General features: G+C 39.9%; 1 protein-coding gene across 3 annotated transcripts in view; it reads left to right on the top strand.

Annotated features, from left to right (window-relative positions):
* The window catches only part of TENM1 (teneurin transmembrane protein 1), a 596,275-nt gene that overhangs the window by 216,283 nt on the left and 364,663 nt on the right, over positions 1 to 15,329 (top strand). For all 3 annotated transcript variants that reach the window (XM_012812797.1, XM_003801898.2, XM_003801899.2), the window contains exon 4: positions 2,771 to 3,011. In XM_012812797.1, the coding sequence (XP_012668251.1) occupies positions 2,771 to 3,011 (241 nt within the window). The remainder of the gene's footprint in view (positions 1 to 2,770; positions 3,012 to 15,329) is intronic.

Here is a 15,329-nt window from a genome sequence, read left to right as displayed (position 1 = left end):
TTAGAAGGCAGATCTGTCAAGTGTCGCTGCCGTTCTTTTCACATCATGGAGGAGCATTATTTTAAGCAGCCGGTTTAAGGTATTCTTCTCCCCCTTGGCTGTGGGAGAGATTCCTCCCAAGAGGAAAACCTACTTCTCTGTGAACAGTGGAATAGATATCAGTGGTTACATCAGAATGAGAGCCAAAGGGAACACTGAAGGTGGTTCTCTAGGTCTCACGGACCAGTAAAACACTTTTCTATCAGCAAAAGCTTTTAGGGAGTTTGCTCTGTACCCAACACAGTGATCAATGCTGTGTGCCATGCAGGAGTAGACAATGACCTTATTCTAAGAAACAGGCAGTTTATTTGGGGATATAAAACAAAACCCAAAGGATATCAACGGAATTCTGTAATATTGCCAACTCAAAGGCCAAATTTATGGTAAGGACAGTAAGTGTTAAAATGAGAGATGACAGTCATATTTATTTTCCAAAATAACATAATGGAAAGAGTACTAGGCTGAGAATCCCATGATATGGGCAGGCAAATCATACAAGTTGGATGATTTTGAGCAAAGCCCGGAGCACTTCACCTTTCTGGCCCTTGAGTTCCTCATCTGTACAATGGACAGTGGAGAAAGAGGGTAGGGTTGAACTAGTGATCGCTATAATTTTTTTTTCTAGTCTTAAAGTATTATCCTCCTACAATATTCAGTGAACTGTTACTGGCATACTAAGTTCAAACACAGTTTGCACGAATTAAATTTAATTGTTTGGAAAAAGGATTGTCATTACCTTCATTTTCCAATCAAGAGTTAAAACTTCTAAGTGGCGAAGGCATAACTTAAACCCAGGTTTGTTGTACATCCAGATCCTCTGATCATTGCACTGAGCTATGCTGCATACCATTATGCTGCACTGCCTGCCCTTCTGCCTTTGAGGAGTTACGGGCTAAGAGGCAAGCAGATGTAGAAATTTAAGTGAACACTCCTGAAAATTTGGAAGATTATGTGTCTCTAAATCTTAAGGAAAAGAGAAGCTGTACCATAGAGATAAGCAATCCAGGAGATGGAATTTTAGCCAGAGAGTCGGGAGAGGTGGGTCCTAACCTTGGCCCTGTCACTAACTTGACAAGAGTCCCGGACAAGTTTTCTTCTTCACACAATGAAAGCATCTCCAGGGTCCTTTGGGTTCTAGCATTCTATGCTTCTTTGAGTCCCAAGAATAAAGAGTCCACTTCTAGTTATGGTTATGAGTATAAGCCCAGAAGTTTAAAAAAATTAATGAGATGTTAAGTACTTGTGATGATTTTTTAGTGGATGTGGGATTTGAGCTAGGCCTGGAATAATAGGGGTGATTTAGAAAATTCATGAAGCATTTTAATTCTTTTTAAATATACAAGGATAGCAGATCAACGAAAGGAATCCTTTCTATAAAATGAAAGATCCCCACTCCCTTTCCTATCTATCTTTTGTACAATTTAGATTTTCATATAGGGAGTTTATTTAAAGGGAGAGGCACCCGTACTAGAAAATGTAGCCAAGAATGTGCCATGCTCTTAGGACAGTAATATCATTTTTGAATATGAAAGTCATGCCAATGTCTTTCAAATTCAAGTTTGAAGTGGAAGGATTGAAAGAAGTGGGTTTATTTCTGTGATCAGCCACTGCAAAGTGGGTCTCAGCGCAAATCACCTGAGTCCTCTGCTAGGCCTCGAAAGCCTCTGGCGTGTTTCTGCTCTTCAATTCTCAGTCATTTGGGAGGTGGGACAAAGCGCTGCTGTCTACAAAGTTTATCCAGAACGTGCTGGGGTTACAGGAAACCGCTTGACGTCTATTATGTTTCTCCTGTGGAAGAGAGGTGACAGTAGAGATTTCTTTTCAAAGGGGTTTACTTGGGATATTTCTCGTGGGCCAAATCCTAACTCACTGTCTTTCGGTGTGCCTGCCAGGAAAACAGTGGGAAAATCTAAACAATAGCAGTGACAGAAGTCTGAGGACCTCTGTCCCAGGTTGCCTCCTCTGCAAACACGGGCAGAAAAAAACATGGTTCCCCTGCAGCCTAAGCTGTTGCGAACAGGGCAGAACTCCTAGAAAGGTGGAGCAAGGATAGGGGGAAAGCGGTACAGGCTGTGCTTTGCATGGCCGTGGAAATCTGTGTAACAACCTCAACAAACTCCTTTTAGCCCACCTTTTACAAGTAGCACTCCCAGTCGGCGGGAGGGGGCTGGCCAAGAGATTAGTTTCCCGCAGCCAAGTGACACCCTCACGAGCCAGTTTTCTGAAGTACGGATTTGTTCCTGTGTAGGCAGACTGCATCCTTTCCCGAGGTGAGCCAGAAGGTGGCCTTACATTTTTATTTGAAATGCCGGCTGATTTTCCTTGCAATAAATTTGTGCCTTTCACTGGTATTTTCTAGAGTGAGATTTTTGCAACTGATGGAAATCAGCTCACTTCTGTTCTGTAACTTAGTGTCTTGTTGATGATTTATTTGTTCAGTAGCAGAAACTATGACAAATGGTGTGAGGCGGCCTCATTTACTTTTTAGCTGCTATAGCCCTGAAGAATTTACATGTAAATGCAACTGTGAATGTTTTACATTTCATAGGCAGGCGGCACGTGCTTTTGTAAGTTAAGTGACATTTTTACAGATAGACTGAACTTAAAACTCTCCCCCCACCCCACAGTTTATATTATTTGAAATCCCTGTACGTCCTGTCATGCTGTGTTTTCCTGACTGCCAAGTGGGATAGTAAGTCTCTATTTTGTGTTTTTCTTCTCTCCTTTGTAGACGCGCAGAGCAGCCCACATAACCAGTTCACCTTCAGACCCCTCCCACCGCCACCTCCGCCGCCTCACGCCTGCACCTGTGCCAGGAAGCCACCCCCTGCAGCAGACTCTCTTCAGAGGAGATCAATGACTACCCGCAGCCAGCCCAGCCCAGCTGCTCCAGCTCCCCCAACCAGTACACAGGATTCAGTTCATCTGCATAACAGCTGGGTCTTGAATAGCAACATACCGTTGGAGACCAGGTACTTGAGCTATTATTGATCCCGCTAAACTTAAGTATTGGCAGAGGATGGCTCTACTGATGGCAGAAACTCATTTCACCATAGACATCTGCAGAGAGATATAAACGCACACACAGATACACACCCAGCTGCATGAGCAAAAGGAAAGGCCGCTCCACAGGCACAGATGTGCACACAGGCACACACCTCTAGATCCAGGCACACCCACAGACACAGACCAAAGCAGATGCATGCGAAAAGCTGAAACCACAGATGCACAGACACCCCGCTGTCACACAGGCACCAAAACATGAAACGAAGCAATTATCTAGGCTGTCACTGCAACCTCAAAGTGAAAGGCAATTGTCCCTTGTTTTAAGAAACTGCGGTATGATAGGAAAACCCTAACACAGCTGGAGCAACAATGATAGTTTCCGTTTTATTTATTATGAGATTCTTTGAAAAAGTAAGCGCCCTCCAACTTTTAAAAAATACAAGGATTTGCCTCATGAAGTGGAAGTGTATATGTAAGTTTCAAAACTGGTTTCTGCTTTGAGGATGAAGTTTGGTCTTTTGAGCAAAAATGTTGACCTCTGTTTTGCTGTCTCTTCACACAGTTAGGTTTCTGGCTTCACTTCGCAGATCTTCGTTGTGTGATTAAAGTTCGACTCTCTGTAGTCCGAGGTCCCTTGATCATGATATACTTTAGCACCAGACATAATTAACTGAGAAATTATTCATCGTTTCTAATCACTCTTTATTAAATCAAAAAATTACAATTTTCTGTTAACATACAAAACATGAACTAAGAAAACATAAGCATCCCGTTAGCTTTGAAATTCACAGAATTTCCTCTGTGTGCTTTATTTACATCTACCACCAACCTTTTGCTAAAGACATTTGTATGTTCACAATAGGAGTAATATATCATTTCATAAACAACGTCTAGTTGTCAACTTCTATCCGGATATGTGGAAATGGGAACAGAAAGGGAAGGAGTAGTCAACTCACCTTATAAGAGTGGTGGTTTTATTTTTTTTTTCCTTAGCCGCATATAAAATTAGATGCCATCCATGGCATCAGAGAATATGTCACCATCAACAAACCAGAGTACTATGGCCCACATCTAGGAAACTCTATATCAACTACCTCTTACTACATACCAGATTAAATAGTTCCACAAACTGCTATTTTTACTATCTCCCTAGAGGAAATATAGCAGTCAGCACCTGTGGTGTAATAACCCAGTTAGAACTGTACCAGCGATAGGCTTCGTGGACAGCTCTTTTTTAAATTGAAAGGGGGAAGGTGAGTCAAGTGCAAAAAGCAGGGAACAGGGTATATCTTCCAAGGAGTTTCCAACAGGGGTGATGTTCTCATTTTTCTTTTAATTCTTTTAATTCATTTGCAAGGTTTAGTGATTAGAGAGCTGAGGAAACAGCGGGGCAATATGGTTAACTAGCAATTCTGACAAGCAAACATACTCCTTTCCTCTGCGAAGCCAAATAACAGGAAATCTGGAAGGAGGGTGGGGAATGAGTTCAGACAAATGGAGAGAGAAAACTATTCTTATTTGAAATGTACATCTAGGCATGTTTGTACAAACTGCACCCACGGACCTTCTGTATCTATGCAAGGAACGTATTAATTGGTCTCAGTTTCATAAGACGCAGAGAAGAACATAAGTTTTCATGTGAGTCTGAACAGAGTACCTTTTTAGTACATTTGAAAATATATTCAGCATCACAAAGATGTATTTAAAAAAATCTATCAGCCTGATCAACTAGATTTTTCCAAATATATTTTTTAAATGTGTATTTCACATGTAGTCAATAACAGGTAACTGTGAGTACCCACGAACTTAAGTCTGGGTGGTGTAACAGAGCCTGTCTGAGCTTCAGCCACTCCATCTATAAAAATGAGTATAAAATGCCTGCCTTCCTAACAAGGAAGGTCAAGTTAGTGTAGCAGCAAGTGTCTCATACACGATGAAGCAGGATGCTATTGAAAGGTAACATTGCTATCCCTACTAAGTGCTCATCTTCCCAGCTCCAAGATAGAGAATCAGCTCATTCCTAAGGCATTCCATTCCACTTCAAACAACTACTGGAAAGCCCTTTTTGAACCCAAATCCACCACTTCTTAACTCTGCCCTTTTTATCCCGGATCAAATTTGAGGGTCCCACAGTATAAATAAAATCCCTGGTACACCTGACAGCCCCTACTGCTCCTGAATCTTCTCTTCTTTGGGCTGAATGTTTCCCCCGTTCTTTCATGTGTCCCTCACATTAGCTGGCTTCCAATCTCCCTTCCTGGTCTCTTTCTTGAGAACACATTACAGTTTGTGCCAACTGCTCTTGAACTGTAATGACCTGGGTCGAATGCAGGTGTGGGTTCTTATTAGGTTTGGGGGTTGCAGGGAGGTCATTCAGGTTACCTGGAGTAATTGAGAACATCTTTTCCATGTGTGTGTTGTCAGTCCTTGGGAACCCAGGATACACTGGTTAATTTCCAAAGGCAGGGCAAAACCCGTAGCTCTCAGACATTAGTAAGCCTTCAACAGCTCTGTTCTTGCTCCGCTCTGACTCTGTCTTTGTCCAGTAGCTTATTCTTTCCATCAGCTCAATATTTCTTTTGTCTACCACATCGTTTCTACTTTCTCATAACAATGTCTGATCTCCACAGTCCCGCACATCTCCAAGTATACCACCTGACCCCTCTCACCTCATCTCTGCAGCTGCTCGGCCTATTGATAACTGCCTAATTATCGTAGTTGCTCTAGGTTCAGAAACCTTAAAGAGAAGGAATTTGATTCATCCCTTCTGTACCAGGCTGTGTTTCAGTTGGCAAGCCCTGTCAGTTATTCTCACAGCCAGCTAAGGTGGTAGGGGAGGATGTCCTGTGTTTAAAGAAAGCAATAACTGGACACCTATGGCTGTCCCTTGAACAAGGGCTGGGAGCAAATCCAATGCCCCCTAGATGAATCTCTCAGCAGGCAGTCACCTTGACTAACTCTGGGCTGTGTTCTATGACCCACAATCAGTCACCTTGGTTCTAACTATGTGTTTCAGTTCATGCTGTCTACCCCAATGCTAGCTTTTTCTTGGCCACATGACACTGGCCAAATACACTGAGAACACTGGGAACTAAACCCTTCAGCCTTTTTAAACAAATTATGTGCCTAAGTTACATGTTATTTATTCTACTATTGTTGAAGCTTGTTGAAGCTTTTTAAATTGTGTGTTTGAGATGGGAGGTACCGGTGGAAATAAAGTTGAGAGCCTTGCTTTGGCATGATTTGATTTTATCTTGTTAGTGTATGGAGATGTTGCTGAGTTCTAATTCTTCCACACAAATTATTTGCTTTTGCTCTCAAAACTGTGTCATTTATAGGCCGACAGGCTTGTTAGGTTTGCTTTCCTCATTTTTATGTAAGCCACTAATAAAAATGTTATATGGGACCAGATCAAGGTCACAGTTCCGTGGCGTGCCACTGTTGACATTCATCCATCAGGCAGCACGGCACATTTTACTAACATACAGCCGACATCTCTCCATCTTATTCACAAATAGATCATGAGAAACCTTGTCAAATGCCTTTCTGATATCCAGATACAATATGCCTACATTTTTACTGATCTGCCAATCTAATAACCATGTCAAACATAGAAATGAAATGAGATTTGTGTAACATGACTTATTCTCGGAGAATTTATGCAGCCTTCCGATGGTTACTACTTTTTTCCTAAGTACTGCAAATCATCCCTTAATTAACCTGTTCTAGAATTTCGCACTCCATCAGCATATTTCTTGGGCTTGTCTACAGAACCCACATGATTCCTGTCCCTTTTGAAAACCAAAGCCAACATTCTTAGTCTCAGTATTCTGCTACATTGAATCCATACCACTGTCCCGGAAACTTAAGAGACTATATCGTGCCAATCCAGTATCCAAGACCTCTCACCAATCTAGGATAGAATTTTTAATTCCTTTAGAAGAGCTGAATACTTTTTAATTAAAACTTTCCCTGTCTTAGCTTCAATTAATCTTGATATTTATTTTACCCATGCAAATCTATTATCATGCTTCGCACAAAGAAAACCAGTAGAGTAGTTGAGAAGGCCTTCTGCATCTTAGTCATTTCATATCACAATTTCATGGGTTACATGTCTCTCATACCCTGCTGGTTTCCTTCCTTAAGTGCTTTAAAAAAAAAAACAACACTCTCGTCTCCTCTTTAGCAGTTTTTTTCAAGCCGCAGGCTCATTGAGGGTACATATATTTTTGGCACTATTTTCATCATGCTCTCTTATACGTATTTATACTTGTTTTTCATCCCTTTATTTTAGTACTTGTTTTTCTACAAATTTAAAATGAATGGAGATCACCCAGTACAAGCATGCTAGGAACCTTCCACAGTCTCTGAATTCACCTGCATTTCAGAATATCTCTGGGCATGGATTTCTACCTACTTCACTTTAGCAACCTGCTCTCCTGAAGTCTGGGGTTTTTGACTTCATAACGTACTCATGGATGCTAAGATAAAAAAAAGTTAACTTCCTCTAAAGGTCCTTATTACCTTCCACTTACCAGTTTCTCTTTTTTTAGTCTATCAGAAAAGCAAGTCTTATTATCATTTTCTCTACCTTCTGTGAGGTGTACTCATCAACAAAGGAAATTGGAGGCTTGCCATATAGTTGCCTTTAGCTAAATGATACAACTAACAGATGTCTGTGGAATTGAAATCACTCGTGTTTACTCCACTTTCCTCCTATGACACTTCGGTGATGATCTGTTGAAAATGAGCACACACGTCCTCCATGTGACCAAGTGGCTGACTGTAGACTCCCTAGTGCATCACTTACTAGCCATATGCCCTTGGACACGTGACTTACCATTGCCATGCCTCACTTTTCTCATCTGTAAAGTAGGGTGATAGTAAAACCTAGCTCGTGAGGCTGTTGTGAGGATTAAATTAGTGGATACTTGCAGTGTGTTTACAACACCCATAACCAAAGCAAGCAATTGGTAAAGATTAGTAAATTATGATAGCAATCATAATAGCATAACACATGATTTCATTTTGCATCCCTTTCCATTTTGGGCGTCCTCTGATTAAAGGTGTTTCTTGTGTTCTTAATTGTTAGGTTCATGATTTCCCCCAGGTGCTCACTGCACCATCCCACTTCCTTCTTAGCATGCTTTTAATTAGAATATACTCTCTCTATCATATTCCAGTCATTAGAATCACCCTCCTCCTCCACATTTTGGTGATAATGACCTGGGAGGATTTGTAAGCCCGCCCTGTGGTCAGTCTCAAGAACAGCTTTTGCATTGCATCCTGCCTCCTGTAATTTGACACGATGCCCTGACTGGCCGGCATATTTGAGATTCTGTCCCGTCCTGAGCCCTACCATACTTCAACATCAGGCTTGTCACCTCCTGTCCCAAGCCTTCTCTCAGTATTCCCAATGTCTGCATTATTTTTGGGGGGGTGGGGGTTAGGGCATCTTTCACAACCTGGAAATATGGGTCCATTACCAAAAATGGAGAAGCTAGGTGATACACGTAAACGTATGTACCCCCAACATCCCTGGACTAAGCTGCTTTGATTCTTGTGAGCTTAGCCACGTGACTTGCCTTCTGTGGGCCTCACTGTCCATGTGTGTTATGTGGAGGAGATGACAGACCCTACCTTATGGGGTTGTATCAAGAACTGAATGAGGGAATGTAGTCTGTAAAGTGTCTGCTCAGAGCCAGACACAAAGAAAATTTGCAATGAATATTACTATGTCCAATTCAGTGTAAGAGCCTGGCACAGACCTGCTGGCAAGGAGAGGAAGCAGAGTCACTGCAGTTCAGAGAGCTATATTAGCCATAATGTGCTCTAAAAACATCCAGCATTCACATCGACTCCCCAGTCTGTGGATTGTTAAGTATGTCCTACACAGTTGAGGCAGGCAGCAAGCATTTACTAATTATTGTCAGTGCACTGTAGCTACGATGAGGAATAAGAATTCCTGTCCTCCAAAAACAAACAGCCCAGTGATAGTAACAATAGTGATAGCTAAATATATAGCATTACTAAGTGTCAAGCACTAACTCCTTATGCTAGGAGCCCTAGGGTGGTACTATTAGTGTTGTTATGTTCAATTGAGAGACGAGGAAATGAGGTACAGAGAAGTTAAGGAATTGTGTAAAATCTCTTAGGTAGGACATAGGCTATCCAGGTCAGGTTTTCGACCCAGGCTGTGGGTGTAGTGTCTTTACGTTCAACCACTAGGCATTACTGCCCGTCTGTGGTAGAAGGGGCAAAATGAAATAAATAACAATGCTATGATCAGTGTTTTGTTATAGTTAAGTAATCCCAAGATAGCAACACTTGGAAGTGACAGATCTAACCAAGGTGCAGTAGTGGAGGCTAAGGAAGTGTTGAGGTCATTAGCGTGGGGAGAGTAGAAATTCGCCAGAGAAGATGGCCTAAAAGTCATTTTGTTCCCAAATCACGAGGCAGTGTTAGGTGAAAAAATGGAAGAAAGGGCATTCTGGTAAATCACATTACACTGAACGACACACATGGTCACTGGTTAGCCAGTTAAGTGATACTAGATACTATAAGAGTGGTTAAGAGTTTGGATTACAGAAAATAATAGATCGGGGTTTGAGGTACAGTCCTGTTCCCCATTAGCTATATTTGCTTAGGCAAATTACCAAACCTTTGTAAACCTCAGTTTTATGATCCCAAAAATGGGTTCATAGTGCTCATTTCCTAAGGTTGTTACGATGATCATCTCATAGCTCACATGCAGTTTGCTCTCTCACTTTCCTTTCTCCCTCTTTGTCTGTTGTCCCCTGTCTATCCCACATCCCTGGTTTCGTTTCTTTGCAGTGCTCAGAATCTGGATTTACTGCTTTTCTTCTGTTCTACTGAATCGTTTTCTCATGCGATCTATCAATTTGCATACAAGGAGATAGGCCTGCCTTTAACACTCAGTTAATTGGAATAGTGCTTATTTCTGTCGGGAAGTAAAGCATAACCCACTCCCTGCAGAGCACGGGAACAGTCCCTTAGCTTCTTAACCACTTTATCCGGACTCGTCCTTAAATGGCATTGTAGCCATTTTTGGTTTCTCTTACTCTTTTTGCTGTCCCCCAATTCAAATTCTGAATTAAAGGTTCACTTTATACTCTGTGACTTACTAGAATTTTGACTAAATATTAGTTCAAGGCCTCAACAAATTCCTCTTGACCTGGTCGTGGATGGTAATCTTTTTTTTTTTTTTTTCAGAATGATGATGGATACTGACCATGATTTATTCACCAAAACAAATCTTATGCAAAGATTTTGTTGGGATTTTCAACACTAGAGAGAACTTGGGTTTGGGATGAATATGACCACTTCAGCTCACAAAGACAAATCAGAATTATGGGGGTGGGGGAGACATGCCTGGCCGGGAGAGTGGGTAGCAACCATCTTCACTGATTTTTAGCATATTCTGACAGATGGCTGCAGCTTGGTGTGAGGCTAACTGCCCTTGCTGGCTTTAGGCCAATGTGACAATTAAATGGCGTCTACAGGGTTATTTTTACGAAAGAAGAGCCAGAGCCATTGGCAGAGGAGATGCTGGCAGGGAATGGAAAAAGAAATGAAATTTATATGACCAATGCTTATTACCAGACTTCTAGAGCTAGTGTCTATCTTGGGGAAATAAGAATTATTTGGAAGGAATGTTCATTAATGGGGATAGCGATGATTTAAATAGCTACAGAATAATACTCTTTAAATATTAACCCATAAATGTAAGTTCTCCAGCAGTAGTTCTATTTCTTTATTATATAGCACTGCTAAAATCTACCTAACATTTATAAGTCACTTTTTTTCATAGGACATTTTCAATGGAAAAAATAGACCAAGAGACATAATTTTTCCTTCAATAAGGACGGGAAGGAAGAAAGCTCAGAATGTACATACGCAGTGCTTAGATCCAACAATATCTCATGCTTTAATCCTTTAACAGCACGGGGGTTAGCAAAATCTATCTTCAGCCACAGATTTAAAGATTCTTTTTAAGACAGGAAAAGACTTTGTAGAACTAATCTATGACCTATAAATCCTGTTTACTACAGATGAGCAAGAATCAACCAAGCTTTTCAGCCTGCACCAAATGATGGATGTGGAATATGTTAAATTTACATGAAAAAGAATTCCGTCGTTTTTAAAATACATTTTGCATATTGGGAGTAAAAATATATCCATAATAGTCTATTGTGCTCCGGCAGTGAAGAACAATACTTTAGAGATCATCGTGTACAGTCTCTAGTCATTTTGGTGGTGGTATTATTTTTAGACATGCTTTGTAATTGACAATTCTCAGTCGCATTTCCAAATAAAACTATAGCCAAACATGATTTATTTCATTTTATAAGGAAAGAAAATTTCACCGTAGGTGAGATGAAATCTGGTTTTAATATGAAGAGGATTTATTTAGCAATCCAAATGTGAATCTAAACAGATGTTTCGGGGAGCTTTTGAAAATGAATGATGTAATGCATGAGGATAGCAAACAAAATTAAATTGTAGAGGAATCTTCTGTACTTACCTTTCTGCTCCCCTCTCACCATATACTTAGATACTTCCTCATCCCAGGTCGTGTATTTAAAACAGAAATATCTTGGCTTTGATCAAGAGAGAAAAAAATTTCTTAACTTTATTCACTACAAAGTTACTTATCCTGTTAATCACAATACATATTTTCATTACTATGTCAAGTTAATAGACACTTGTCTATTACATTTTACTGAAATTATAAAATATATTTAAAGTACCAGAAAATAATTTTCCTGTCAGTTCTTATTCTTATTTTTTTTTAACAGGTTTGTGTGCGTGTGTGTGTCTGTCAAACATAATCTACTAAGCATCTTCCTTTGGAAGAATCCAGCTGGTCCTTTATTAATTCCATGACACAAAAATGTAGCTTTAAAAGCAAAGGATAAGATCAAGTTAAGTCTTGAGGTCTTTGAAATGTCTCTGCAAGAACTGTGAATGTGTGGTACTGAGGATGCCATTTAAAGAATAAGAAAGCTCAAAAGGAATTATACCCTTTGGTGAACAGATAAGCAAATAAACAGTAACATCTGCTTCTCCATTCTGTTAATTTTTTATTTCTGGTGTGGTATCTGTGGGTATAAGAAAGTATATAATGCAGCTATTTAAAGGGAAACACAGTTCATTATAAATACTATAATGAATTGGTTTTAGCTAGATAAGTTTCAACGAATTTCAACAAGTATTTATTAAGAGCCCATCATGTACCAGGCACTGTTCTAGATGCTGGGGCTACAACAGGGAACAAAACCGACAAATATCCTGCCCTCAATGAGCTTTATATTCTAGTAGGGGAGATAGCCTCTCCCCTAAAATGTTAATCTTATTGAGGCTAATATTAATAATATTGTAAGACTTGGACTCTGGCTAGACATGATCTGGAAGAAGGGGGAGAAGAGTGAAAGATGCTTCTTAGACGAAGTCTTCCTTTACCTGCCCTCACCTCGGTATGAATCAATTTGGGCTGCTGTAACAAAATATCTTAGAGGGGATAATATAGAAACAACAGAAATATATCACTCACAGTTACGGAGGCTGGGAAACCTAATATCAAGGTGCTAGCGGGTTTGGTGTCTTATGAGGGACTCTTCCTCATAGACAACACCTTGTGGTTATGTCCTCATGTGGCGGAAGGGACCAACTGCCTGCCTCAAGCCTCTTTTATAAGGGCACTAATCCCATTCATGAAGACAGAGCGCTCATGTCCTAATCACCTGGATTGCTTGAGCTCAGGAGTTTGAGACCAGCCTGAGTGGAATGAGATCCCATCTCTACTAAAACTCGAAAAAAAGTAGCCAGGCATAGTGGTGCCTGTAGTTCCAGCTGCTAGGAGACTGAGGCCAGAGGATCACTTGAACCCAGGAGTTTGAGGTTGCTGTGAGCTACAGTGATGCCATGGCACTCTACCCAGGATGACAGAGTAAGACTCTATCTCAAAGAAAAAAAAAAGCCCCACTTCTTAATACTAACATGTTGAGGATTAGATGTCAGTATACGAATTTTGGAGAGATACGAACATTCAGTCTATAGCAACTTCCCTACCCTAATTTTCATAAAGAAGCCCTTTATCTATGGTTTTATAACACTGTGCATATGCATATCAAGATCTTATTCCATTGTATATTTGCACTCAAAATCTTTTATTTACCTTGCCTTTATTCCCCATTGCAACTTGAGTAAAAGACGATATAGATATAGATATAGATATATAAAATTTTTACCTTAACTTCTCAGCACTTATCTCATACTGTTCAACAAAATTTTTCTAGGATGCATGGACAGAGAGACTAAGTGAGCAGGGAACCATAGGTGGAGTAGATTTTTGAAACTGGGAACATATGTTAGAAGCAGACAATGAGTTTTATTTTGGGGATACTGGAAAATCCATGTGGAACATCTAGTTTGAAATGTCCAGTGTCCAATGAATAGTTGAAAAGAGGGAACTGGGTCCCAGGAGAGACAGAAAGAAAAGGGTTTTCTTCTCTCACTTACTGAATGTTTATTATGTGCCAAGCATTTTGCCAAGCATTCTGCCAAGCATTCATCACACTTATTCCAAATTTGGTTTTTAAAATTGAGGCTTAGAAAATTGAGCAGTATACCACAGGATCGCCAGTTAACACAAAGGGGAGGCAATTCAAACCCAGGTATGGCTGATTCTAGAACTTATGCAAGATATAGTTAATTGAGAGTTTCATACGTAGAAATAATAATTAAGTTTCTGTGAATGATGGAGGAGATCTTAAAAAACCTACACAGAGTTTAGTGAAAGAAAAAAAGAAGACTATACATCAAACCATGGGAACACGTATACCTTAGGAATTCATGGGTGAGGAAAAAAGCCAGCATAGGTGATTGAGGTGCAATCTTATGGAAGAGCATAAACAAAGGAGAAAATTTCAAAAAGGTGGTCATCGTGATTCGTAAATGCCAGGGGAGCCAAATGAAATGTGGATGAGAAGAGATCATTGACTCCATCAATTACAGGCTTGTCAGTGGCCCATTTCAGTACAGTAGTGAGACTGAGGCTACACTGCATTGAATTTGAAGAAATGTTAAGAAGTAAGGAAAATGGAAACAAAAGTTAGACTTTATATATATATATATATATATGGGGCACTAGATTGAGAGGAGGCTGGATCAGGGCAAAAGTCTCATATGCATTGGAAAGAGGAATAAAAGAAGTACTTTCAGTGACAAGGTAAGCAGTAGGCACTGGGACAGTGATGCGATGGACATGAAGGAACTGACAGACCAAGTTAGAGATCAAGTTTCTTTATTGTAAAGAATATGTAAACATGAAGAAAACAACCTGATCCTACATAGCAGTACAGGCTTTCCAAGTTGCCAAGCCCCAGCAAAGATATACAGTTGGTGATGATGGCATTAATAAATCCCCTACAGGCAAAAAGTTTACCTTTGCTATTCTCATAGTAGAGGGTGGTATTATACCTCCCACTTTTATTTAAAGTTGGCTCTCAAATATGAGTCAGATTTCCACGCACCTGTCATTGTCTTCATCTGGCATATACGAAACATGAGGCAATTCCTTGGTACTGATGAAGATACTTAATAGTGACATCTGTACACACAGGGCTTGCACTGACAACATAAACACTAACTTAGGACTTTTTCCAGCTCAACTATCAAAATATCAAGTACAACATGATATTAGCTCCTTAGTAAATTTAATTTCTTCTGACATAAAAGCCTCACAATACACTATTTCTTCCACCTTTCAACTAAAATAATTTTCTTTATGACAGTCTCACCTCTCAAATTTTATCATTTACCATGGTGAATGGTATTATTATGGCAACATGGCCGGTTGCTTTTTAGTAGACTTGTAGTTAAATATTTTTTCTAACTTGTCAAATTCAAAATACTCAGATATTACATAATATATTGTTTCTATGCACGTGTGTGTGTGGGGGTGTGTGTGTGTGTGTGTGTACATACAGGGTTGTGTCCATATAGAAGTATGTATGTATAATTTTCTATTGTCCAAAGTACTTCCACTACTTCTCTATGTCAAACTCTAAACAACCCTAGAAGTAGACATGAAATTATGTCCAATTTAACAATAAAGTGAATGGGTCTTAGGAAATTTTATTATGGTAACATGTTCATTTAGCAGTTAGAGCAAGAATTGGAGCTGGAATGCAAGTCTCTATGCAACTCATCTTATACTCTGCACTATAACAATTTGTCTCAGGTATATAAAGAACCCCAAG

Source organism: Otolemur garnettii, unplaced genomic scaffold, assembly GCF_000181295.1.
Source record: "Otolemur garnettii isolate 467f Iridium unplaced genomic scaffold, OtoGar3 scaffold00224, whole genome shotgun sequence".
Taxonomy (NCBI): Eukaryota; Metazoa; Chordata; class Mammalia; order Primates; family Galagidae; genus Otolemur; species Otolemur garnettii.
This window is presented reverse-complemented; position numbering and strand designations above follow the sequence as displayed.